Below are 26,406 nucleotides of genomic sequence, written 5' to 3' on the forward strand. Positions count from 1 at the left end.
TTTTGCCTGGAAAACAAACTGCCTCAACTTTGTCTTCGATGAATGGATTTTTTTTCAAGTCCTTGCTGCTGCTCAAGCTTTTCCCGCTGACCAAGTCAAAATATTGCACTGGTCAACTATTGTGAACTGCGGTCGACGGGCCACTCCTTCAGCGCTCGGACTCTGAGCTCTGGCCCAGCACCTCGATGGCCGCACAGAGTAAACCGCGCTTGCTGCTGTGGTTGTCGGCAATTTGTGTTGCATTGTTTGAAATTTTCGGCAGCGTTCTACGAGCAGCGGACAGCTTCCAGCTTCCTTCAGCATTGCGGTGGGTGGTGTTTTTTTTTCTGTCTGTTTCGGGATGTTAAAACAAATGTTGCTTTAATGTTGCGGTCTGGTCAGTTGACTGACCGACGTTGGACCTTCTGCCTGTCGGCATTCATTTCCGGGCAGCAACATCAGCAGCAGGAGCAAACGAATCCTGGCTAATGTGATTGCAGGATGGCGTGCTTCCGGCTGCAAGCAAGTCACTCCCAAATTGATTAAAACAAAGGATTTGCAAGGCAGTCGACAATCAAGCCTAATGAAGACACAGAAACAGAACCAAATTTGCTAGTTCATCCTGGTCGGACGAACTCAGTTTAGCCAAGAGAACTTTGGGCAGGCGGCTCTCCCACAGGAAACAAGCCCTGAAATAAACGCTTTCAGGATTAATTGTTTGCATAATCAGGCTTTCGCTAAAGGGGTTTTACTGCCGCCTGGCTGCCATCTTGGCTGATTTACGTTGCGTATACGCAATATTTATGGCACCTTCAATTAATTGTGCGTTAGATTATTTAAGCATACTCTACGTAAGGGCCGAACCCTTGCGGCCCCCTTGAATTATTAGTAGGCATTAATTTTTCAGTGGGCCAGGCTTAGCATTAGCATTAAGTTTCCCTCGTTCTGCACGCGTATGCCTTTGGGTTTTTGTTAGTTGGTTGAGGTGAGGGTGACACTTTAAGCCCTCAGCGTTGATTGACTGCCGTCCCATCAACGAAGTTTTGGGCTTAGCAATTTCGGGGAGCACTCACAAGCACACAAAGAGCGAATCGGATCGTGTCTGATAGTATTGTGAATTTTGTATGTGCCTCATCCATTCTGATGCAACGATTTATACGCTCTGCTTGGCATTTGGTTTATCAATCAGCGAACGTTTTCCATATATGCACGCCATATGCACCGCTCCCTGGCCCTGTCCATTAGTCATGGGGCTCGTTTCCTGCCCTTGGATGCTTTGCATATTGATTTTCTTACGACCATCCCGAAACTGTTGTCCCAAATTAGGGCTCAAAACTTTGGTCGTGCATATTCAGTAGTCCCATCTCGCATCATTTATTTCAATCGCGGCCAACAATGCAACTGGCTCGTCCCCATTTCCCCGTTTTACGCCGATTTAAGCCTCACATTCGCATTGTTTTACCGCGCTGCATTCCACGAGCAGGAGATAATTAAAACCGCAAATAGCGCCAGCCATGCCAGATGCCCGATGCTCGCTGGCCGGAGAATAACGCATAATGCCGTCGGACTGAGCCAACAAACGATGACCACCATCTATTACCCATTGTCTAGGCCATACACCACCAGCGTCCTTCATATCGCATGACTACTCCTACCCCGAAAAACCACCACTGACATGTGAGCCGTAGTGGCACAATGCACCTTTCTTCCTCACATACATATGTTGGCCACATATTCAGGGCATACAATTTCAAAATTGTAATTATGCGCCTGCTGGCAGTTAATTACACTGTGCGAAATATTTAATATGCAAAATCAACATGGCAAACCGCGCACGCTCCGTTAAACCGATTATTAGTTCTGGATTTCCATTTGATTTTGTCCGGGCAATAGATTTCACTGCTTCAATTAGCAGAATTAAAATGTTTACCCGTAGAATGCAGCTGCCACGACACTCTGAATTTTTCATTCGTTGCGGGCGCCATTTTAAGCTGGCCATTTGCGGCATTTTTCCATCAGCATCGGATTTTTCCAGTTAATTTTGTCAGCGTAAGAGGCTTAGCGGTGATGTGGGCGCGCTTTAAGAGATCATTAATTTATCGCTGATGTAGCTAGTTGTTTTGCCAGTAAACTGTACCGTTTATTTTAAATGCCGCAAACCATTGAATTGAAACGAATCAACTGTAACAGAATTGATTTTACACACAATAGTTCACTAATATGTTCCATATATCACGTGAGACGACAAATAAAGCGGATAAGATGCATTTCAGATTTTTCGCCTTGGCGATCATGTGCTTATTGAATTATGCACTGTCTGAACTATCGATTTTACAATGTAAGCGTAAATTTTACCACAACAAATAACGCATTACATTTTGTAAAATTTTCCCAGCTTGTACGCATAATGATGTGATGGTAAAATGTTTACCAGTTTGTCCCAAAATTTGCTCAAATTATCTGCAGATTCGCAGGTGCAGCCCAAAAAAATGCCGACGAGGATGTGCCTGTAAAAAGGGTTGGCTGCGAAATAAAAACGACATGGGAATGTGTATTCCGCGAAATGAGTGCAAGCGATATATCGTAGAGTAAAAGTTAAAAAAACCTGAATCTAAAGTACTCTGGCTGATTTTCTTGACACTTTAACTGGGGAATTGAGGGCGGAAAAAAGTCTGACGACAATGGCCAAGATTTGCATTTGCATTTCTATTTTTCATTTTCTTTTAATTTTCTGGGGCTCTTCAAGAGGTACTTGGTGCCCCCCATTTCCTATTGCCTTTTTACTCTTTAGTTTCGTCTGTTCGCGATATATGCGGCGCAGTGGAAAAGACATGCCCTTGTCAGAAATTCATATTGTGTTGACTTGCATTTGACAACTTAATGAATTTAGCTGTTCCACTTGGCACATATAAAGCCTATTCAGTGTCGTTGGTAGGGAACAATCTTAACCCCAATACGTGCTGATATTCGGCTGCAGTCAGCCCCATATTGTATAACCCCATCGCGAGCGAGAGCATTATGAGAAAACTTTTCAAACCAGCAAAAAAAAAAAATGTCCGTTACGTGATCCATAAAAAAAAGTCTGACCAAGTCGTATACAAAATATCTATGTATGTACACATATATTGCAGTAGCCGAATTTCTTTTCGTTCCTTTTTTAACAATGTGCAAGTTTTTGGGTTGGAAAACAACTTTTAATATTTATGTTGTACTACAAACAACAACAACCACAATAAGAAAAACTTGAAACGGAAGCAGCGAAGAAAATGAGGTGGAACGTCAAGTGTTTGGTTCCGAAACCCTCACGCTCCTGAAAAGGACCGAGTTGTATGTAATTTCGTTTTATGCTTTATCGCTTGCTTGATTTTTATTATGATTATTATCGCCGAAAGTATGGTGCAACTTTTGGGAGCCCATTACCAAAAACTTTCCTGATTTTCCTGGGGCCTGCAGAAAAACGTTTTGTGGGTCTACGTCGAAATTTTAACCGATTTATTGGGTTATCATTGACATTCTCACTTCTTTGTCGTTGCTCTGAATGGCAACGATGATTAGCATGTTGATGCTAAGGCATATGAGCTCATTATGTCTTGATATGACTTTGATGGTTTAATGCGCCTTTGTTGGGTAAATGTGAAATGGATTGGGTCTTCATAAGCTTTGTGTGTATATGCTTTGAGGAAATGTTGGAAACAATTTGCTAATAATATCGCTTAAAGCTATCACTCACGCAATAATGTTTAAAGGATGAAGGACACTTACCTAAAATGAGAAAGACAAAGAAAGATAATTAGTTAAGGCAAAGTGATTTATAGAACTTAATTATATTGTATCATTGATTTGGTTAAGCACTTTTATTTTATGTATTGAAGCCAATACACAATAATCGTATTGGTTCATAGAAGGTGAAGCAAAAATCGTTTCGTTTGCCAGATAGTTTCACCCAAAACTCCGATTTGCGCAAATCCCATCAATGGATACGCTTCTGGCATTGCAGCTTAGCCTAAACGAGCCGTTTTCCTGGTGGAAAGCCAACCCACTGTTAAATCCAAAGCATAAAGCCCTCAAAACCATTTTTTGCTTGTTGCAATTGCTATGCAATGTTGGAAAAATCTTCAACCACAAAGGACTTAAAACCGAAAGCAAAACAAAACATTGAGGGTACAGTAAAACCGATGTTAAGCAGACCGAGAGATGGGGGATTTTCCACCTTTCCGTCCCGTCCCCTCTCCCATACTTTTTGCCCCCACAAATGCCTTACATACACATGTAGGTATGTATGTATGAACGTATGTCTGTATGTCTGTATGCAAAGAGCCTGGCCAACAATGGCGGCAAGTTAAAGCCAAATCGGGGGGCCAGCGCGAGAGGTGAGAGGTAAGGCTAAGGGTGCCGCACAAAAGGCCACTAAAGAGACATAGATGTAGATGCCTCTGTGTGTTTGGGTAGATATATTTAACAGCAAAGTCAAGCGACGGCGATGTGCACAGCACAAAATCCAAATTTAATGACCAAGTAAAATAGACAGCAAACGAGAGCACCAGGATACGACAACCAGGATCCACAACCACATCCACACACACGTTTACTTAAATGTGTGTAAGTGTGTGTATGCTGTCAGGGCGGGGGCGTGGCACTAATGTTAGTTGAATGTTTGCCGAGCCTTTGTTATCGGCATGCGTCTTTTTGCAATTGGATATGCCTTTTATGCCTTTGGGCTGTGTTAATGTTGACAGTGCTCGTCGGAGAGCCAAGGACATGACAGGAGTTACAAAACACAGCCCAGCCAGCCATCGTGTTATTTAGTCCCGCTGAGCAGCCGGCAGAAGGACCCTTTCGACCACGGCCTCGGGCCAAAAGGCATCGGCCTCGACATCGCCCCATCGACATCCACACAACTTTTGATGTCTGTCCCGCCAGCTAGTCCATCTCCATCTCTCATCTGCCTGCTCCTGCTCCTGCTCCTACTTCCCTGCGCATCCCTGGCACATTATGGCAAATTATGACATTGACAAGTGGCCAGGAGGTGTCACATTTCTTGGTCGCCATTTTCCTTTTCGCAGCAATTTGTTGCTGGCATGTCATACATCAGCCACACAGCCACATATCCACACACTGGGGGGAAAACCGAGGCTTAAATCAAAAGATAAACTCTAGATTTTCAAAATTATTATTTTTGAAATTTGTCTTTTAAAAATTACATTTAAGGGGGAATTTTAAAATTCAAGCGCGGAGCTTAAGACTTGATTTTGGTGCCTTTTAAGAACACGTTTTTGCTAGTATACTTTTTTAATACCAAATTTTATATTTTTTTTCAACCGGGTAAAGGGATTTTGAACCGCCTTATACCCCCGTGTATCCGTGCATGGTCTTGGCTTATTTAAAATAAAAAATCTTTCTTTTGATTTCCACAATTTATTCTTATTTTGTCAGCCACTTTTTTCAGTGTGTGCAACTGACACATGTCTCGCAGATATATTGGACGACGGAAAACGTCTTTTTCTGCCCACATTTTGCAGTTTCGCTCTTTTTGCCAAGTGCTGTAAGTGCACTAGGCCCAGAAACAGAACTGTTGCGTACTTTGTAGCGTCTTCCACTCGGGCATGTCCTTGGTGTTTGTGCCGTTAAATTTTATTTTCATTGCAAATGCGTTTGTTGTTTATGCACTCTATGCGCCAACTGCAACTGAACTAAAAGTAAGGCAGCCAAACAAAAAGTCTTACCACTTCTCGACTATTTTCACAGTTGTTCTTATGGCTGCTGCTTGAATTGTTTTTGTTTTCGTTTTTGTTTTTGTTTAGTTTGTTGTTTCACTGGCCACGTTTTTGTTTTTGCTGCTGATTTCGTTTTGTTTTGCATTACAAATAACTTTTTTTACTGTACGTGCGAGCATTTTAACATTTCAACATTTTCATTGCGTCTCGCAGGGTGAAGTGTTCAAATTTATGCGCATACATTGTTGGGGAGCATTCATTCATGCGTTTCCAGTTCTCAGTTCCATAGTTCCCGAAACCCAGCGAAAACCCCCGAAATGCAGTTGATTTCACGATTCATGCATAATTACGGGGACTCGTAGCTCACACAAAATAAAACAGAGTATGCATAGACATTTTCTATGACCTGCATAAATAAATCAAACGTTGAATTCCAAATGACACCGAAATATTTGTATGACACTGGTCCATGTTAATCACGTTTCCTAGATCTAATCCTGCGGATTCAAAGAAGGCCCCCAGACGAAAATGATAAATGGAATTCAGGCGATTTGATTCTCTTATGTAAATTTCTAAATCATGGCTTAGCTGGCTAGTTCTCTGAATTTTTTGGTTTCATTAAAGAGGATTAAGTTCTCGCAATAAACGTTTATTTCTAAACTTTAGCCCAGAAAAAGCTTTTAACACAAAATGTTAGTCCCCTGCAAAAGTTTAGGCATTAAAAACCCCAGAAATGTTAATGCGACAAAGTGTAAATTGAATTCAAGTGTGTGGGAAAGATTTTGGAGTGTCCTGCAGCCATTGGGTTTATGTGAGAAGTTGTGGCATTTCTTTCCTGGGGTCAATTGAAAGCAATTAAAATTCGAGTTTGGCAATAGGAAAAGTTACAAAGCTGGAAAATATGCTACAGTTTTGGAACGGCAGAACTTTTTCATAAGCAACGCGAGATTTCAACAATGAACACAACAAAGAGGAATTAAAGCATGACGGAGATTAAAAGTGGAGAAATAGAGGGGTTTTTATTGTAAGCCAAGGAAAGATTATGATGCTGTTATTATTATTCCATCCTCAAGGACGTAAGAGGCAACGGAAGGCAAGCCAAAGACGCTTTACGAGTGAGTCTGGATGGAAATTCATGTGTCACTCAACATGGCTGTCAATGCGCATGCAAAAATAAAAAATATACTCAGTGAACTCCAAATTAATAGCCCGCCACTCATTGTTGTAGGAACCGACGATGAGCCCGCCAGCCAACCAAGCAGTAATTAAAAGATTAATTTTTAATGCGCTCTTAGTCAAAATGCGACTGTGCTCGTATGTGTGGCTCCGTGAAAATAAAAGGATTTGTGAAAACTAGTACACATATACGCGCTCCCATACACATTCTCACACATTGTAATTTATATCCCGGCTCTCGGATTTCATCATCATCTGCCAGGCGGGTTTATGAGCCATTTTCACTACTCCGAACTCCGCCCACATCACACATCCCATCATATCCCACATCCCTTGTTTGGTTTTGTTATTTTCTTTTTCTTTAATTTTTTATTATTATGCTCTTGGGCTCTTGTTTTTACACATTTTTTTAAAATTCTTGCCGCGCTTGCAGCTGCAGATGAAATGTGTGTGAGCACACCTTTAAATTTTTAATACAGTTTGTAGTCCTCTGATTTTACACTCATTTTACGTTGCTCTTCGTCCTCGTCCTTCCTGCACTTGATTAAAAAACCAGCGAACATCGAGGGAAGGCGACCCCAAAGGATGTTAATTAATAATTGAACGAGGAAAAAAATAAACAAATTTTACTCCTGTTACGCGCCTCTGTCAAATATAAAAGTGTGAAATATTCAATCAGCAACAGAAATTTATTATTTTCCGTTTATAATAAATGTATGCAGAAAAACAAAGTGAGATTTATTGATGTGCCATAATTTATTTGGAATATTTTTGCAGCCAATTAAAGGGGGAAAACGATAAAGAAAACAATAAATTTATAAGTATTTATATAAAAGTTATAAATTAAACACTTATTTCGCTTTCCTCCATAAGTGAAAACAACATTAATCGCCATTTTCCGCTCATTTTTCTCTCGCTTATCAACGCTCCTGTTCTGTCAACAAAAGAAAAGAGACCCCCCTCTTCATCATTCCTCGTCTGTTGTTGGTGGTTCGTGCACTATCATTAATATTTGAAATGCAGAAAAGTTGCCAACACACTTTTCCCTCTGGTTTTTTGTTTACAATCTCCAGCGACAAAGCGGGCGCATAATTAGCTGCGCAACAAAAACAAATAAAGCCCCAGCAAACTAACTTGGACAGCCAATTAGAGGAAAAGCCGGGCCAAAAGCGTTGCTCAACCAAATAAACCTGACAAATTACATGGTTCGTTGCCGAGGTCCCAACACATGTGCAAAATGAGGCACAAGCTTCGACAATTGTTTGTGACATTTAATTCGAAAACAAAAGCAATACGAGTTGTATGAAAATAAAATAAAAAAAAATAAAAAGCACTTTTATGAAATATTTGGTTTAGTAATTGATTACCAAAATCTGTAAGGGTTCGGTTTTGACTTGTTATTTAGACATTTCTAACCATTGAAATAAGCCTAATAGGATTAAAGTTTATGTCTCTCGAATTTCAATAATACATAGTTTCTGAAATATTTGATAATTATTTTTCTTCCTACAGCAATACAATAAATTACTGTACAAAGTCAGGGGTTACCACACAGTCATGCCCCCTTGGCTTTCTGCCCCCCAAGTTAACCAAGCGTATGACAAGCAGACATCAACATCTGAGCTATGTAACTACTTTTGTTGGTGACTTTTATTTTTCTCTTTTTCGCTTGTACTATTCCCTGTGACATTGACTACTTGAACTAATAACCACATGAGCCTAAAGCTTGATTAAACTGCGGTTAATGAGGCCCGCCCCAAGCGCCTCACATGGAAATTAATCCGAAAAGCGAGGGAGGTGGTGGGGCAGAGCCAGGTGAGCGCAGTGGTTCGTTTCAGTTGTCGCAAGGTGTTTTGGCTAACCACATAGAACAGGTTTCAACAGCGGCACTGACTTTGGTAATCGAGTGGCTCGCATCTCAAGTGTCAACCGCCGAGCACTTGACCTTGCCTTGTGGTGAATGGTGGGTGTAATAAGGTTGTGAGATGAGTAATCTGTCGATTCGTTTTCTTTCCTTCCCTTGTCCCATACAAACTACAAATAGTTTACTGTCAAAATTAAATGTACCCTCCCATTTTTCGATATTTAGATGACAAATTGAAGAGCAAAGCATTGAGGAAAGTCCAGGGAACTAGTCGAATCTGCGCTAATACTACCATTATCGCCAGATGCCTTCCAAGAAAACGCCCAAGGTCGGAAAGCACCAGCTTAATCCGTACACGCGCTTCTTTGAAGCTCAAAAATCTCTGCCGCAAGATAAGGGCGACAACAATGTCCAAAAACCGGCGGTCTATAAACGCGAAAGCGTCTACGTCCTTTCGAATAAGCCGCGTAACAAACGAAGACAGGCTCGCGAAAGTAATCAGCCCACCTGGCGACGTCGTGGTGGCTGTGCTAACGAGGACCACATCATGGTCGTCACGCAGGATTACACGCAGCAGACGAAGGTTAAGCCTGTGCTGACCGCCTCCCAACTAGATGCCATTTGCTATGACGTCATAAAGGAGCCACCGATGCAATTCCATGTGGATGGCACTGACATAGTGCCTAGTATCCGCGGCTTGAGGCTGAGCGTCTGTGTCGAGCACACTCGGTTTCAACTGGTGGCGAAGGTTACCCGAAATATGGGCTTTCAGCATGTGCCCGAGCATAGGCTGTGGAATATCCAGTGGTCGGATTCCACGCCCCATCACGATCTGCTGCGAAACATGAAGCGCTTTCAGCAGATCAACCATTTTCCGGGCATGGTCGAAATATGTCGAAAAGATCTGCTTTCGAGGAACCTGAATCGCATGCTCAAGCTCTTTCCCGGCGACTATCGCATATTTCCCAAGACCTGGCTTATGCCAACAGAGTGGGTTTTATTTTTGATTTATCTGATTTTCGTACATTATTTAGTAAGCTTTATTCTAATAGTGCCTACGATGTGGCCATCTATGCGGGCAAACACAAGCGCACCTTCATCCTCAAACCATATTCTGCGGGTCAGGGGCGTGGCATCTGGATAACGACAGATCTTCGCACGGTGGCAAAACGGGATAAGCTCATCTGCCAGACCTATATCGAGCGGGTAAGCCTGTAGAGATTGGATCTTTTGCATATAAAACTCTTTTATGTTTTGTTGCAGCCCCTGCTCATTGACGGCTACAAGTTCGACCTGCGAGTGTATACTCTAGTCACCTCGGTGGATCCCTTGCGCATTTTCGTGTACAACGAGGGCCTCGCCCGCTTCGCCACCCAAAAGTACGTGCCACCGACAACGGGCAACAGCCACAATGTGTTCATGCATCTGACCAACTACTGCCTGAATCGCCGGAACTCTCAGTACATGGTGGGAAATGGACCGGAAGCGGGTTCCAAACGGAAGCTTAGTGCCTTTAACAAGTGGCTGGTGGATCACAACTACGATGTGGCCGAGTTCTGGGCAAGTGTGGACGATGCGATCATCAAGACGCTGATCAGTGCTTGGCCCACTCTAAAACACAACTATAATGTGTGTTTTCCAAAACACGACAAGATACAGGCGAGCTTTCAGCTACTGGGCTTCGACATCCTTGTGGACTGGAAGCTGAAACCCTACATCCTGGAGGTCAATCACACGCCTAGTTTAAGTGCAGATGAGTCGGTAGATATGGAAGTGAAACGTCCTCTTATTAGGGACACTTTTAACCTGCTCAGCACGGCTTTGGTGGATAAAGAACAGATCATACGCGACGATCGAACGGAGCACAGGGCCAGACTGTTAAGAAATATCTACAACAAGAAGGCCTCTGCTCAGATGCCCGGCTATTCGTCGCCAGTCCGTGAAGTTGGTGGCCACGACGTGCGGCAGGCCTGCTCCATTGGTGCACTCACCCAGCAAATTGCCTGGGAGGAAAGTCACCTGGGAAACTATCGACGCATCATGCCGCCGCGAGATTGCGAAAAAGTCAACTACTACTGCAAGTTCTACGAACAAAACAAGCAGCCCATGTTCGCTGATACACGTTCCAGCCGGCGACGTGAGGAGCTAAACCACCAGGTAGGTCTCGATTGCAACATGTATGAATTCCTTTCTCTTAATGTTATTATCCTTTAGGCGATGCAGAGACACAAACGCGATCGCCAGCAGGATCAGTATCAGCAGCAACAGCTGCTGTCGCCTCAAAGGATGGGAAATCATGTCCGTTGGCCAGGTGATCAGTCGGATGCAGCCCAGTTGAACCCAGTGATCGTGCAGTCGAGGCGACGTCGTGAGGAGGCGGAGGCCCAAGCAAAGAAGCATCGAGCATTGATCGCTCGCGAAATTCAACGCCAGAAGGAGCAATTATTGGCACCCACCTGCGCCAAGGAGCGTTTGGGCATTTGGCAAAGTGTGCGCCGGGAGAAGGGTCGCAAATTCACGCCCAAGCGCAGCAGCAGCATAACCAAAGCCCATCGCCGGAAGCAGCAGCGGAATCTTAGCCAGCGGGTGCGTCATCAGCGCATGCTCGAACTGGAGGCACAACGAGATGCCCAGTTCCTGGAGCAGCACGCCAAAAAGCAACGACTTCAAGGCGGCAAGATTGTAGATCCAAGTGAATCCGCGGACACGAGAAGTAGGGTCAGCGTGAAAAGCAAGGCCAGTGCGAAAAACAAACTCAAGTACAAGGATAACGTCGTTCTCAGAAAACAAATAGTTCGGGAAAGCAGCCACAGACTGAAGACCAAGTCCAAAGAACGGCTGGGATCCAGCTCAAAAACCCAGCAATCCATCCACTGGACAGCAGGAAACATCAGCCAAGTTGAAAGGGATCAGCATCTTAGCTGGCGAAAAGAGAGGACCAATCAACTGAATGCCACACGACTCAGGGAATTGGTAAGCTACAAAAACTAACCTTAAAAAAATAACATTAACATACAATTCCCTTTTACCCGCAGATCTTCTCCGAAATGTACGAAAACGGCCACCTGACCAAGAACGATATCAAGTGCTTTCCAGATCTACTTTACCAAATACTCAACAAAGACTTACACGAAACGAATAGTCAGTAGTGGAATCTTTTTCTCTGGTTTTCTGGCCGATCTGTATGTGTTTTAGCTCAGTGAATTGTCTTTGCAACCATTGATTTACATGCCCTACTTGGTGTCGTTGAAACTAAAAATAAAATCTGCTGTTATACTTAAAGAAGAAGGTTTCCGTCTTTGATTGAGGGATACCAATCAAAGTTCAATAGGCCTCACACATCGTAATCTATTGTTTTGCATATATCCATAAAGGCAACTTTATGAGATATTTTTGTCGCAAACTGCGGCGAACATAAAAGAAGCACATAAAAATGGCAATGGGCGCGGAAAATGGGAATGGGTATAGACACGGTTAAAGAGTTGGGAACCACCTCATCGATTTGTCAAACTTACAAAGCCAAAGAGCAAAAAAAGCTCCACAGGGAGCTATTCTACTATCTTCATTTCCACACTGCGAAAAATATATGTGTTTTTAGCGATAAAAAAAGCCTATTTAATTTATTTTACAGAATAATGTTTTAAGGAAGATTCTGTATGAAATTCGGAGTTTAACAGAGTTTTATCCTCAGTGCCCCACTCTTCTCTTTTTCACTTTAGTTCCATTTGCCGAGCATCTTTGCCATCTTTGATGGGCGCATGCATAAACAAAATGCAATACAATACGCGGCATGGGAGCCGTACAACGTGCATTATTGAAAACCTCAGTTGCCATGAGCCACGCCTCCCCTATTGCCAGTTCGCCCCTTATCCTTCTTTTTTTTTTTTCCTTATCCATCCAAGCCCGTCCCCTCGTCGTCGTCAGGATGGAAAGGAGGGATTGGGCTCGGGTTTTGGTTTAGGTCTATGGCTTTGGCTTTGGCTACAGCTTCGGCTTCGGCTTTTGCCGTCACCGCATGTCCTTCGCTGCCATCAGTGCAGTGGAGCCAACCCACCAAACCATTCCACCCACCCAACTCGTTGGCTTTTGCCAGGCTACGCATTATGGTCTGCTGGATGCTGCTGCTCCGCTGCTTGGCTTGGCTTGGGCCGCCTGTTCCGCCCTGCTCCTGCATGTGTCACATATTGCAAAAGCTGCAGCTGCCGTTACACATTCCTGGGCTTTAGCTTATGGCTGACTGCTGCTGCATTTTCCCTTATTTTTTCTTTACCAACAAAGTCGAACAGCGTTCTGATAAGCCGCCTCAATGAGGGTTTTACATATGCCTCCTCTTCTGGGGTCGTCGGTTGCATTTGCATTGTGGCTGTTGTTGCTGCTGCTGCTGCAGCTGCCACGCCTCCTGCCCTCCATGCTAATACATTATTGAACATTGTTGCCCTGCTCTGCTATGGTGTCAGCTAATACCCGTCGTCGTTGTAACTTTTATTGCAATTTTTTTCCATTTTTAGCAACTCTTCAACTTTAACATCTCATGGCCTTTTGTTGCAGAGTGTTTGGGCTGCACAACTTTATCATCTGTCATCTGGTTTTTTACCCCTACCCCAACAACTCTGCCTCCTTTTTTGTTGGCCACTTTGCTTGCACATATGTGTGTGCACAAGCAAATTTCCCTTTGATGCTTTTAGTGTCTTCTTATTAAAAAGTTTTTAATCTTATCCCGAAAGCTTTTGGTTCCGTGCGGATAAGCGGCATTCCCTACACTTCTACACTCTCTTCGCTGCGGAAATGAGCCAGGCATAGCTCTAGAAAAGTTTGACTCGTAGCTCACTTTACTTTTCGTTTTGGCGTGTGTGGAAATGGAAGAGCGAAAAATGGGAGTGGCAGTGGTAGTCTGCATTGTTGACAGAAGTTCCGGATGCTATTAGAGGTCGTTTAGTTTGCGATTAGTTAAGCCAAAGCTAGTTGGAGCGTGTGATGGAGCGTTCCTCGCCGACGAACGTGCCCGGCCCAAGTTTCCCAAAAACTTTCCGGAAACAGTTTTCTTTTGGCCATGCTTCTTTTGAATGTTTCAGTAGGGGGTAAAATTGCATTTGGCAGAGGCACATATAAAATATATTTAAAATAGTCTAAAAAAGTGCTTTATAATTTAAAATGCAAATTTTATTTCGAAATTATATTTGTCTTTGCCTTTTGTCTTAATTATAAGCTTCTGACCAATTGGCAGATCAATTAATCATTTCAAGCGACCTTAACTCTGGAAATGAATTCTGCCTGCTGATGTTCTTAAATCATGCACCTTATGATACAGGGAATGCTTTTAATCCGATTTGCAGTTCCATTAAAACCGGAATCCGGCTCAATAAAGGGCTGATGTAACAGATATTTTTCGAACTGCCAGAAGCTTTTAATTTGTGTCGCATAACGAGGGAGAAAGACGGAGAATTGTAAAGAGAATTGCTTAATTCCAGAACAAACACGCTTCTTCATGGCGATGACTTAAGTCAACAGAAAGATTTATTTCCGTTGGAAAAGCTGCGAGCGAGGCTGAATGCGAATGTGAATATAAATCCAGTCAGCCGGACTTTACTACAATGGGACCTGCGAAAAGTCATTCAGTTGAGTCGGACGAATGGAAAATCCTGCTGCACAAGGCAACACAGGCAGCCATTTTGTCGGATGCGAATTAACATGTCTGGGCTTTCTGGCTTTATCCACACATACACACACAGCGATGCAACTGCTGGCCCCAAATAATTTTCAGTTTTGTAGTTTTTATGCTGCATGTTTTCCACTTCACAGGATTTTATGTTCCACTACGCTCGCACTTGGCTCAAGTGTTGGAAAATACAATTGCCTGCGCAAACACACTATTTTCCCACACTGACGGAGGGACAGAGAAAGGAGTAATACCAGTGAAAGAGAGAGAGGGGTAGAACATTTCCGCATTTTTGTTTTCTTTGGCTTTGTTGTACTGCTGCGCCGCCGAATGTTTTTGCCTTTGCTAAAAAGACAATAAACTAAGCCAGTGTGCGTGTCTAGTTTTCATGTAGTTGTAGAAATGTCTACCCTATATTGCCATGATATAGGCCGACATAGGGTTGGGAAATGGGTCTTAGCAAAAAGCCTCTTGATCCACATTTGAATGGAGTAACTTTGCTTTCTACAACTCATTTTCACTTACTAAGCTAAACCTTTTCAAAAAACTTCAAAAATAAATAAATAAATTAAATAATTTTAAAAGTAAAACCATGTAATACACCTTTTAAATTATTTGTTTCTATCTAGGGCATTTATTGCTTATTGCCTATTAGGTTATTCTAAGCCTTCTTTAACTTCACACAAACAGAAATTTAACAATTCTAAAGATTACTAAAGTCTTCTTAGTTTATTACCATAAAACTTGAAAAAAACCTGAATTAATTTTTAAAATAAATTTTATTTAAGACCCCTTGATAAAACTCATAAACTGGTCCAATTTAAGCTGAGTACTAAAATCTCGAGTCCCCGGTTTAGTCTTTGTATGTGTCTATGCGTGGGCGTGCTTCGCACGTTATTCAGTCTCAGCACACTTGAGCACTTTATGCATTTTTTACGTTTTGTCGGTGCATTGTGTCGTTTTTCTCTCCTTTTATAATTGTTGCTGTTGACGTTGCAGGTTGTTGCTCGCCTAACAATGCACTTGGAATAAACACTCATCCAAATCCCGGCCCATCTGCTATCCACACTTGTTGTTGCCTCTGCCCTTGTTAAGGACACTCACTTTCTGGCCATTTTGTAGCTAAAAAGTATCAAACGTTGTGATAAGACCAGGCATACCACAAAGCCAGACACAATCAACACTCGTCTGTAGCCTAAGCTACAACAACATTCGGGTCCAGAGGCGACAGTGTGGCAAAAAACTGTTTTCTTATCCCCTGCACACATGTCCATGCCTGAAAACTCCGCTCGAGTGTGTGACAAGTTTTCTAACAGCTACAAAACAAATTGCAATGGATTTTATTTTATTTTCTCCGATTTCTCACCCAAAAAGAAAAAAAAAAAAAAAAATAATAAGGAATAGAAGAGATCTCTCTTCATACATATCAACATACTAAGTATCTGGAGGGTATAAGGATATTATCGTCGTATAATATAATGTATGTATGGGAGTAGAGGCTGCAGAGAGAGAAAGAGTAAAATATAAATATATATTGCTGTGTGTACTTACAACTGTGATGGGATAGAAGGGATTTATGATGGTGAAGAGTAGAATGTGATTTGGCCGTGTAGTCTCGGGACGCTTTCTCCGTAGGTCGTCATTTGACTTGTTCATAAGTGCTTGCTGCTGGTTCTGTTGTTGTGTGGACTGTAAAAATATGTACACAAACACATATATACGGATAAGTATCGGGCTTTGTGGTGACGAAAAGTATAACAACAGATTTATCAATATATAGTAAATAAGCCTGGCTTTTTCGTGGTCTGAGCGTGTGTTCACAGCATGTGCATAGTCGTGTTTATTTTAGTTTATCATGCGGCCCTTGTGTTTTTTTTCATAAATTCAGATTGCTTAGGAGATTATTTTTAAGCAGTTCTCTTTGATAAATATATTTTAAAAGCCTAAGAAAGAAGTAATTTTAAAATAAACTGCGCTCAATAATACAAGATTACATGATTTTCTGTCTTTGTTTTATAATAACTCAAACCAGTTTACTATAAATTAAATATCCAGCAACAAGCCATGTTTAATATTACATACTAACGCCATTAATTGTGAAACTTATTAAATGCAATATCATGGAATAAGAGGAAATCCACTTTATTAATTTTCTCTACTTATGTTTTAATTTAAATTCCCTTTAAGCTTGATTTTTATGTACGTTCAGTATTTATTACTGTAAAATTGTTGTTTAATGTTCTTAAATAATGTCTTATAATTACACATTTTAAAAATGCATTAATTTCTATAACAACAGTTTAGATATGGAATTGATTAAGGACAGGTACCAGTATTTCCAAATATTATCGCATTTGTCCGATCGCTTACGTAAAACCAAACGAATTGATTTTCTGCACTAATGGCATAATTTAAAGCATTGCAAAAACAAATTTTCTATGGCTGAGTGCAAAAATTTAAGTCAACATAAAGTTTTGCACAATTTTTTCCCCGTTAATTGACGCTGTCATGGCGATATGTTGAATGCTCAATGTTGAATATTGTGGAAAAGGCAGCAGCAGGGTTAAAGCAACCCAGAATTTATGGTTTGGCTGCAGGCATTGCTAACATAATTTTTGTTTTGTTCGCAGTAAGCTGATTTTTTATAAATAAATTACGGAATTTAGGTGAACCATGTTTATGTCACGTTCGAATGTCAATCAGCGACGACAACTGCGGTGAATTTAAATGTTTTGAATATTTCCCGCAAGCGGGCAGGTGTTTTGGCCACTTGGTCTTGACACAAAAAATCCCGTTGATGCTCGCACTAATTAAACCGGTACTAAGGAGGTGGTAAAACTTGGATAATTTCTAATCGTTACATAGGTTTTCCATCTGCCCGCAACACCTTGACATTTTCCTAACTTTTCCAACAGTTTTTTCGCTCGTTTTTCTAGTCGCCTTTCCTTCGCTTACACAACTTGAACATGTCAGTGTCGGTGTTGGTGGTGGCAATCCACTAACTACTAATTACTATTAAAGTTAATTAACTTTTACCGTAGTTCCGATTCAGTTTCCGCAATTATTTCATGGCTGACTTGTCGTACTTTAAACATTTCGCTGATGCATTTCACGAGAAATTCAAGGAGTGGATTCCACTTGGTTCGCGCACTTAACCCTATTTTTATATTTTGTTGCCGCCTGTTGCTACCTGAGGCTTTTGTTTCCATTGCCTGACTTTAGCAATTAGGTTAATGGCTCGCTTTTGTGACGTATTTTTAGATGCTTGTGCAAGTTCTGTGTTCGTATAATAAATACAAATATGTCAACATTAAGTCAAAAGCTGAACTGCTGACCTTAGCTTTATATTTGCAATTGAGTAGAATAATGAAAAGAAAAGAGAGAAAATATGCATTTAGGGAATGTCGTGGAAAGATACAAATTCAGATTGCATTGTAAAGTATTTATATGCCTTCGGTTTTCTTTCAACATTTAGTTTAAATAAATTCATAGATTCATATCAGTGTCACCACAACATCAATTGATCATTTGGCCACTTCATTATCCAGAGAGTCAAATCCAATACAAAATACCAACAGACAGCTTCCTGCCACGGCGTCCTTGTCTCGTCCAAGGGTTAATTCAAATATCAACAACTTTGACGCATACAAAGCGATTTGTGTGAAAATCCGAGGAAAAGTAAAGAAAACAAAGAGCTAAGCGGCATGCCAGCAGGAGGAAACATTTGTTTTCTGTCAAATTTGCCTTTAATAATAATACACCATCAACATATTTCTTTTCTTTTACCTCTCTCACAATTTTCTCAGAATTTTTTTTAAGTTTCTACCCCCGCAAACGAACAATATCTTGCCGTATTGGAAGCTGTTGATTAAATTTCATAAAGACAACAAAAACCGATACTAAAATGATTGATTGGCGGGTGGATGGCTTGATAGATAGATAGATGAATGGTTCGTTCGAGGGGATTGGGCCTAAGTGCATTGAGCCTTTAGATGAACTGTACAATTTGCTGTGGACGTTAGGATGGTTTTTATCTTTCCTATTATTTTTTTAATTTAATTTCGCTTTATTTTTGGGTAAAAACATTTGAAACATTTTTAGCTCAGCGGCGAACAAATTGAAAATAGCCTGCAGGCGAGCTGCAGCGGTGTGGCGGTGTCGCGGCTGCATACCGCAACGCATTTCAGCTCGAACCGCAACGAAATGAAGATGAATTACCCACAAAATTTTACCACAACAACATCGCAACGTCGCTCGGTCCATGCAAATTGCAAATCACAAATAAATTTTGCTTCGAGAAATTTGCACTCAGTCGATCAAGCGGTTGCTGTTGCTATAAAGTGCAGCCTCAGCCACCGACATCCACCAGATACAGATACATAGGTACAGATACATGTGCACAATATAAATGCGTTTGCCAAGAAATCCACGCAAAACCCAAACGAAATAAAAAAAAAGTACGAAAATCAGAGAGAGATAGAAAGAAAACGATGTGTCGCCGTCATGAAGATGAAGATGAAGAAATTGCCGCTGGGTTGAGTCGCAATCGCAATGAACTGCAAGTTTCAGAATCTCAGATAAAGAATCGAGGTAGTAAAAATAGCAAGAATTATAGCCAGATTCCGGCAGACAGCCAGTCAGCCAGTCAGAAGGAGAATGACAGTCTGGGAGACAGACAATTGAAGTATGCATTGGCGTTTGCCAAACTGTCCTCAAAAGGATTGCTCAAAATGAAATGTGCAGAGCAATGTTTGTACATAGCAAATGCAATAACTTGATCAAGAAATATTGACACCAGAAGTTTAAAGCATTAGAGAAGAAAACATTAAAGTCGGTTTTTAGATAAAAAAAGCGTTAAGCCTTTGTTCAGAAGCACTGATGGTATGATATTATCTTCACCATTACTTACACAAGAACCTCAATGACATATTCATTACCGCAACCGCATTACTTAACCATTTATAACCGAGACCGTTACGAAAAAGCAGCATTATATTTTGTGGGGATTATATTACCGAATAGTGAAAAACAAATTGAAAGTTTATAAAACTAAACGTAACAACAACTTGCAACGAAATGTAAATATCTAACATTCTGTGGAAAAATATATATTATTTGTTTGCATCTGTTTACAAAGATGTATATAAACAGATTGACACAAACAAAATTTCCTGCTTTTCTCTTATTCTGAATTAGACAAGATGATCCATTTGCAGCATTTGCTCAGCTCATTTGCTGCTGTCCAATGTCCCAGGTAGCTAATCAAGAACTTCCCGAATAGCCCCAGAACTGTCCATCTCTCAAGCCGTCATCCATATGCTGGTGTCCTTCATTTCTGCGAGACTGCGGCATCATCATCATCATCTTCGCCTCGCAATCCCTGCCTTCGAGCCAAAATCAAAAAAAAAATAAAAACAAAAAAAAAGGGAAAAAAGTGAGATGCCAAGCAGAGGAAAATGTCTGGCGACAGCAACATGAGGCGGCATTTGTTACTCGCAATTAGATGCACTGTATTCTGCCAGCAGACGGGCGCACTCCCGGCGCTTTTCCAACCCCCCAATGGCCCCTTCTCGGCTTTGGTAGCGGACGCGGACGAGACGAGACGAAGGCCCGCAAATGTCGAACGAAAATTGCACATAAAATGCAATTTACCAAATGTTTTCCTCAACGTTTGCGTTGCGAAATTTAATTAAAACAGCAGCCACAACAACCACAATGAAATTAAATGCTGCAGATCAGTGAGCGACAAGAGCGAGTGCCAGAAGATCCTCGGTTTGGGCCAGGCCAAGTAAAAACATCAAAAGTCCAAGTCAAGTGGCCCAACATCAAAACGAAAACAAGAAAACCAAAAACTAAAAACTAAAAGCACGAAAACTATCAAGAGAAGGAATTACTCAGACTCTGCACAAGCGAAATGGATTTACAAAATGCCATCGAAAATAGTGAAGAAACAATGTGTAAGTTATAAACAGTATTGCCGCAATGCATTCGTATCTACGCGATATATTTCTCAACGGCCTCCACTACTTGGGCGGCAATCAATCATTTTGGCAAAGACAAACCTTTTAAAGTATATAATATATCGGGGGATCGTCCGCACACCCCCGATCGCATGCTATTGGCATTGCTCATCGGCGTCATCATCCTCATCTTCATCACCGCATCGAAATTCTGCGGCCGCAAACGTCAGAGATACATTCTCATGAATGGCATAAGTACTCGGTAAACACATTTCTATGTTTTGTATCTGTATCTGATTTGTTTCTAAACTCAGGCATTCGAATCGCTCGGTAACAGACGGCAATTGCTCTATTTCGTTCGGTTCTCAATTCTCAACATTCAGCCATTGGCCATTTGGCCAGATCTCTTATCTCAGTTAGCAACGCTCATTAGTCACAGCGGGTGGTGGCGTTTTCCGGCTGGGGGCAGGGCCTCAACACGTGGAGCATTGAAAATTGTCATTAGTTCGGCGTTTGATTTTTCCGTGCTGCTGCTTGTTTTTCTATCGTGTCATTCCCCCTTGCCTGCCTGTCCCTTTCAGCTGACTTGTACAATGAACGATATGAGAAAAGTAAATTGCATGTGCTTTGCTTTCTAATGAATTTCAATTAAAAACTGTGCCCACTAGGCCACATAAAGAGATTAAGGCCAATGTGGAATTTTCTTGTCTATTGATATTAAAAGGAATGATCTATATTTAATGAAAAACAATGCTTTGCAAAAAATAACTTGGCTTTCTGTAAGTGTTGTTTTCGAATACTATGTTTCATTATATTCAGAAATATTAATATTGATTCTCATAGGATTGTTGTTATTTAAAATCAATTTATTTACCTCCGTAGGAAGGGTTTCGGCAGAAATCAAATAAAATATTTTACTTCACAGGATTCGGGTATAAAAATCAAAATGATATAGATATTTTCCAGAACGAGTTCTTTATTAATCTGCCAAAGAGTACTCTAATTATACTCTAATTATAATATAAAAGAAAATTTACTTAATTACAGAGTGCCAGAACCAAACCTCTGCAAACATCTTGGGCATTTCCCGAAGACAAACTATTGACAGGCCAGACACCCACCCTGCAAAAAAAAGGAAGGAAATACAACAAAATGAGCCATAAATCCATCCATCTTTTCAACAAACTCTGCCGAAGGCGGAAAGTTCTTGCTGCTGCTGTTTGTTGTTTGCTGTTGATTTGCGTTTTCGTCATTTTAATGTCAGTTCACTTGACGTGCCAGTGGATATAGCAACAAACTAGAGATACTCACACGGACAGACGGACGGACGGACGGACGGACGGACGGCACACGGACGGACGGACATATGGAGGGATGGATGGATGGGCTGACTGACTTGGGCCTGAGGTCTGACCGCGTTGATCACTTATGACAACAGTCTGCTGCTGCGTCTTCGGCCGTGTGCATGTAATTTATGTGGAAAAATCTTTCGGGCGCTTCAAACATAAAACCATTTTCATTTTCATTTTAATTTTCCCCCTTCGCTTCAACTGCTTCTTGCGGTCTGCGCGCAATTTACGCGCCGCTTTTCATGTGAAAATCTTTACTAATTCGTCTGTTTGGGGTTCTCGTTTCGTCTATACATTTTCGGTTGCTTTTTTCATAATTTTTTATTTATGGAAAATGCTTTTAAATGCGCATAAAAATACATGCAAGGTAACGGGTTGGTGGCAGGCCGGCAGGAATACAAATTTGTATTGAGGCAGAAATTGATTGCCAAAGAGCAGAGAAAGCTATAAAATACAATTCAGGAAATGAACTGAAAATGCGGACAACCCTTAAATTAATTAAATTTAATTTAGTAAAACTAATTTCAATTGCGTAGAAACACAAAGTAAATCGTACATGCATGTGAATAAGATTAATTTATATTTATTTTGGGATCTCCTCTGCCGGCCGCAAAACAGCAATTGAATTAAATGTAAGCAGAAATGTCAACAAATCTCTGAGATTTTCACGCAATCTCCGACTGTCATGTGGAATGATGTGGATGGACAAGAGAGCATCATCGAGTGGCGGATGGCAGTGCGGGTGGTGCTGGGAAATGGGGTAGACATTCCGCGTTGGGCGTGCACAATTGAACATTTTTCCTCATTGTGCGACGTCGGCGTCTCCCAAGGTGTTTCGATTCCTGCAAGAGACTGCGGCATCCGCCAGTTTTCAACGGGATTTAGACGGTTTTTCTCGGTTTTTCGGTTTGTTTGGACCATTGCTACGTCAATGAGTAAAATATTTGCGCTATTTTTCTTACTTGACAATTGGCCGGCCGGGGAAGCGCCGACAAAGCAAAACTAATCAGCGCGATGCGTAATCGAATCCACCTCGAGTGGGTGAAAAACTTATTTCTTAACCGAAAAAATTAAATTTATATAATCCACAAGCACGTGCCGACCTACATAGCTTTTAAATAAACCTAGAGCATATATAATAATGTTATTCTTTAATTTTATCTTGGTTCTTCCAGCTCAAAATTTTTGCTATTGATCTATTTTACAACGTGCATGACGGAGAGCCGTATAATATCAATTCTAGGCCAAATGCCAAAAATCTATATTTTGTGCCGTTGGCGAAATAAGTGCCTGGCCGATTTAACACGAGCATTTATCATTTACTTAATGAGCAGTTAGCAAGCTCTTCGCAATTATATGGACTGCATCTAATTAAGGACCGAAAATAAATCAACCATTTTCATTCGGCGGCCAATTGAGTGTAGAATGCCAATAAATCCATAGAAAAATATTACCTTTTCAAAAAATGATTGGTAAATAACAACTAACTTAACTTAAATGTAAATAACAATCTCCTTTTTGTATTTGTACTTGAAACAGATTTTAGACAAATTATTATGTTCCCTTTAGCTTAGCCACTTAAAGTGGTATCCTCGCACTCAACGCATATTTCCAGAATAATCCCCAAAATAACTTCATGTAGTGTTCGGCCAAATTTATGGTCAACAAGAGCTGAAGCAATTGCAGTGCGATAAAAATTTCATTTACCAACTTTTCCGAGCAAACAGACTACGGAGAAGCTATGGCCATAATCATCATCAACACCACCTGCGACGACGACTAGGCAAACAAAGCGGCGTGAACTCCACTCGCCGGGTGGGCGGCCACGTCCCTTAATCCCAATGTGGATGTGGGAGTGTGAGTGGGGGTGGGAGTGACGGAAAAAGAGATGGAGCAATTCGTTGGCTCCATTCAAATGTTTACGTTGGCCGCGGAATCTTCATCGTCGTTGGCGGCCACTAAATTAACGAGTCGCATCGTTCGACCAAGGAGCCACATCATTACCCATTTGCCACTCTGCTCCCCCAGCAACCAGAAATCTTATTTTGCACACGGAAAACAAGGGATGAGTGTCAATAGAAAATATAAACAAAATTAATTCAAAAGGCTCTAATAATCTATTTTTTATTAAATTTTTTTTTATAAATTAAAAAATTGTTAGCATAAACAGTATATTTAAAATTACATATACTTAGTTTAAAGGTTCTCTTTTGAAACGAAATGTCAGCGACAAAAACTGAAAATTAACTTTAAATTGAAGCACCTACCAAATATATAATTTCTTTATGTGCACTGCTTAGGCCAACGACAACGTCAACTTTAACTGTGTTAATCATCAAATAGGAAAATAAAAGCGAAACGGGAGCTGTTTGTGCAAACACAAAACAGTTCCCCGCTGAATCACACTATCGTGAAAACCACCCACTGCACCACTTTGCACCTGACCCACTGCTTCACATTCGCTGGCAGCAAGCGATTCAAGCGGATCTAAGCAAACCGAACCGTGCTGAACTCGACAGGCATTAAATATTTGTCCGCAGGTTGCCAAAGTTTACCCCCAGGTCTGTCTGCCGAGCTGACAAAACCCCCATCTCACCATCTACCCATCTAGCAAAACACCCACCCACCATTCCCGCCATTTTTCACCTGTGCGCGCAAATTAACACATGTGGCCAGCTGAGTTGTTGTTTTCACTCGTTTTCTTTGTGTGCAACAGCATTTTTCCAGCTTGTGTCGCCGCTGTTATTCTTATTGTTTTTATCAATATTTAAACACATTTCACTTTATTGTTGTTGGCTTTCTTTAGCATTTTCAGTTTCTCTTGTGCGCTACTTTTCGTGCAAAGACCATTGAGAATTACCAACTGAACTACAAAAATGTTTAGCGCAAACGTAAATATAATGAAAGTTAAGTCTCTTTATTTCTATTAAAGAAAAGATAAGAAGAAATTATATTTTTCCTAGTAATTTTTATAGTAAAAAGTGAATTTTCAAAAATTTTACTTTTGATTTTACCTAAGTCCAATAATCTTTTAAGCTTTTTTAATACCTAAGTTGTGTAAAAGCATTTTTTTATATATTTTGTGCTTAAATACTTTCTAACCTGCCACTTAAATGTTTGTTGAGAGCTTAAAGTGCATTTACAGCCAATTTTTCCATTTCAATTGCACCAAAACTACTTCAATCTATTTGATGCTAAATATTTTATAGCCAGCAACTTGACTGCCTTTTGAAGCTTTAAATTGTTCACTCAACAGCCAATTTTATACGTTTGAATGCAGTCAAATAAAATAGGAAAATTAATCGTCTTTCTGTGTCACCTTGTGCACTCTTCATCTATCTTTGAGATGATTTTCCTGTAGCGTCAAGGCAGGTGATCTGTTCTGTTTGCTATTCCCATTCCCATTGTTTTCTTAGGTGTTTGCTTTGTTTTTTTTAGCCGGTTCGCTGTTGAAATGTGCTATCAGTAGCGAAATGTGCCAGTGAAAAATTTAAATATTTCACGATAAAAAGCGAGGCAGAGAGGAAAGTGGAATTTTTGTTGTCTCCCATTGCGTGTTTGGTGTGAACGAACTGTCGCTCATTTTGATGCGCTGTTATTCCAACAATGCAAAGTGCGCTACATAAATAAATGAAATTGAAGTATTGTATCTTTTTATCTCGTTAATATGGAGCAAAAATGCTCGACGGGTGTTCCATGGTTGGCTGAGCTGTGCTATCAATAACGCGATATATATCCCACACAATAAAACGAGGCTAAAGATACATTATAGCCAGTTGGCCAACTGTTATTTGATTACCAACGGCAGCGCGACGTGCAATACGATTGTTTCCGGCTCCCATTATCGATCGACTGTGGCAGCTACAAGATATACTTTCGACACTCAATTCTTGTTTGCACTTTCTAATCTATGATTACCATTGATTGGGCCTCCAATCGAAACACATTAAAGCACAGCAAGGCAATAAAGTAATTTGGTTTTAAGGCACATACCATAAATAACAGTCAACTAAAGTGGTTTGAGATGCATCAGTAAACTTACCTGCAAAGACAGATAAAGAGAGAAAATAATTAAATTAGTGCTTAAATAACTGTTATTAAGCTGTTGCCATTGACAAACGACCTACATATGGCATATATATATACATCGAGAAAATGAATTAAATGTTAAACTGTATAGCCCCCAACCCCAGTTTACCGATGCACTAGTTAATCACACAATATTTTGATTAACAATTCATTTAAAACCATTTAGGGTGAGATATATTTAAAATGTTGATGACGAGGACAGCAGACAGAGGGAACTTTTAATTCCTACTGCCATTCGACATTAATAACGTTATTAAACTTTTTAATGAAATCGTTTCAATAATATATTGCAGGTGGTGGAAAATAATAAAAAAGGAACCGCAGGCAAAGTGGACCGGAAAAAACCTCCGCATTAATTACAATTTTTTCAGCAATCGAATTGCCAGGTTTTTATGCATTTTCAGCAATAATAACATTCGAGGGGTAGCAACAAAAAATTCCACTCTACCCGAAGCGGCAAGAAATACAAAAACCGCGTATAAATATGTAAAATAACAAAAAACAAAATGAACCAACAAAAAATAAATTTATCATGGCGTTCTACACGTGCTCGCAACTCTTCTTTCAGTGTGTCTGGATGTCATTACAAAATAGTTTATTGACTTTTCAGTTGTCGATT

The 26,406-nt window shown here is 40.7% G+C and overlaps 4 protein-coding genes across 28 annotated transcripts in view; 3 read left to right on the forward strand and 1 right to left on the reverse strand.

Moving 5' to 3' along the window:
* The window catches only part of LOC128254852 (heterogeneous nuclear ribonucleoprotein L), a 102,809-nt gene that overhangs the window by 58,619 nt on the left and 17,784 nt on the right, over positions 1-26,406 (reverse strand). For all 25 annotated transcript variants that reach the window (XM_052984167.1, XM_052984166.1, XM_052984170.1 and 22 more), the window contains exon 3: positions 15,941-16,078. In XM_052984167.1, the coding sequence (XP_052840127.1) occupies positions 15,941-16,078 (138 nt within the window). The remainder of the gene's footprint in view (positions 1-15,940; positions 16,079-26,406) is intronic.
* Positions 2,233-2,589, forward strand: LOC128254861 (venom serine protease inhibitor). Its single transcript, XM_052984206.1, has 2 exons — positions 2,233-2,317; positions 2,375-2,589. Exons 1-2 carry the CDS (start codon positions 2,242-2,244, stop codon positions 2,569-2,571), a joined length of 273 nt encoding a protein of 90 aa, XP_052840166.1. The 5' UTR covers positions 2,233-2,241; the 3' UTR covers positions 2,572-2,589.
* LOC128254848 (tubulin polyglutamylase ttll6) lies at positions 8,897-11,996 on the forward strand. The gene is made up of 5 exons (XM_052984163.1): positions 8,897-9,723; positions 9,786-9,939; positions 9,997-10,890; positions 10,948-11,706; positions 11,769-11,996. The coding sequence occupies exons 1-5, from the start codon at positions 9,038-9,040 to the stop codon at positions 11,880-11,882; spliced, it is 2,607 nt and encodes an 868-aa protein (XP_052840123.1). The 5' UTR covers positions 8,897-9,037; the 3' UTR covers positions 11,883-11,996.
* Positions 19,832-26,406, forward strand: part of LOC128254858 (uncharacterized) — a 33,055-nt gene continuing 26,480 nt past the window's right edge. Inside the window, exon 1 of the mRNA XM_052984202.1 lies at positions 19,832-20,346. Coding sequence (XP_052840162.1) covers positions 20,304-20,346 — 43 coding nt within the window. The 5' untranslated portion in view covers positions 19,832-20,303. The remainder of the gene's footprint in view (positions 20,347-26,406) is intronic.

Source organism: Drosophila gunungcola (assembly GCF_025200985.1).
Source record: "Drosophila gunungcola strain Sukarami chromosome 2R unlocalized genomic scaffold, Dgunungcola_SK_2 000006F, whole genome shotgun sequence".
In the NCBI taxonomy this organism is placed as follows: Eukaryota; Metazoa; Arthropoda; class Insecta; order Diptera; family Drosophilidae; genus Drosophila; species Drosophila gunungcola.

Excerpts from the sequence above, each read along its gene's own strand:
- LOC128254861 (XM_052984206.1), top strand. The coding sequence starts at position 2,242 with ATGCATTTCAGATTTTTCGCCTTGGCGATCATGTGCTTATTGAATTAT. Across the intron at positions 2,318-2,374 it reads TGAACTATCGATTTTACAAT|CTTGTACGCATAATGATGTG; the intron begins GTAAGCGTAAAT and ends AAATTTTCCCAG.
- LOC128254848 (XM_052984163.1), top strand. The coding sequence starts at position 9,038 with ATGCCTTCCAAGAAAACGCCCAAGGTCGGAAAGCACCAGCTTAATCCG. Across the intron at positions 10,891-10,947 it reads GTGAGGAGCTAAACCACCAG|GCGATGCAGAGACACAAACG; the intron begins GTAGGTCTCGAT and ends ATTATCCTTTAG. Across the intron at positions 11,707-11,768 it reads CCACACGACTCAGGGAATTG|ATCTTCTCCGAAATGTACGA; the intron begins GTAAGCTACAAA and ends TTTTACCCGCAG.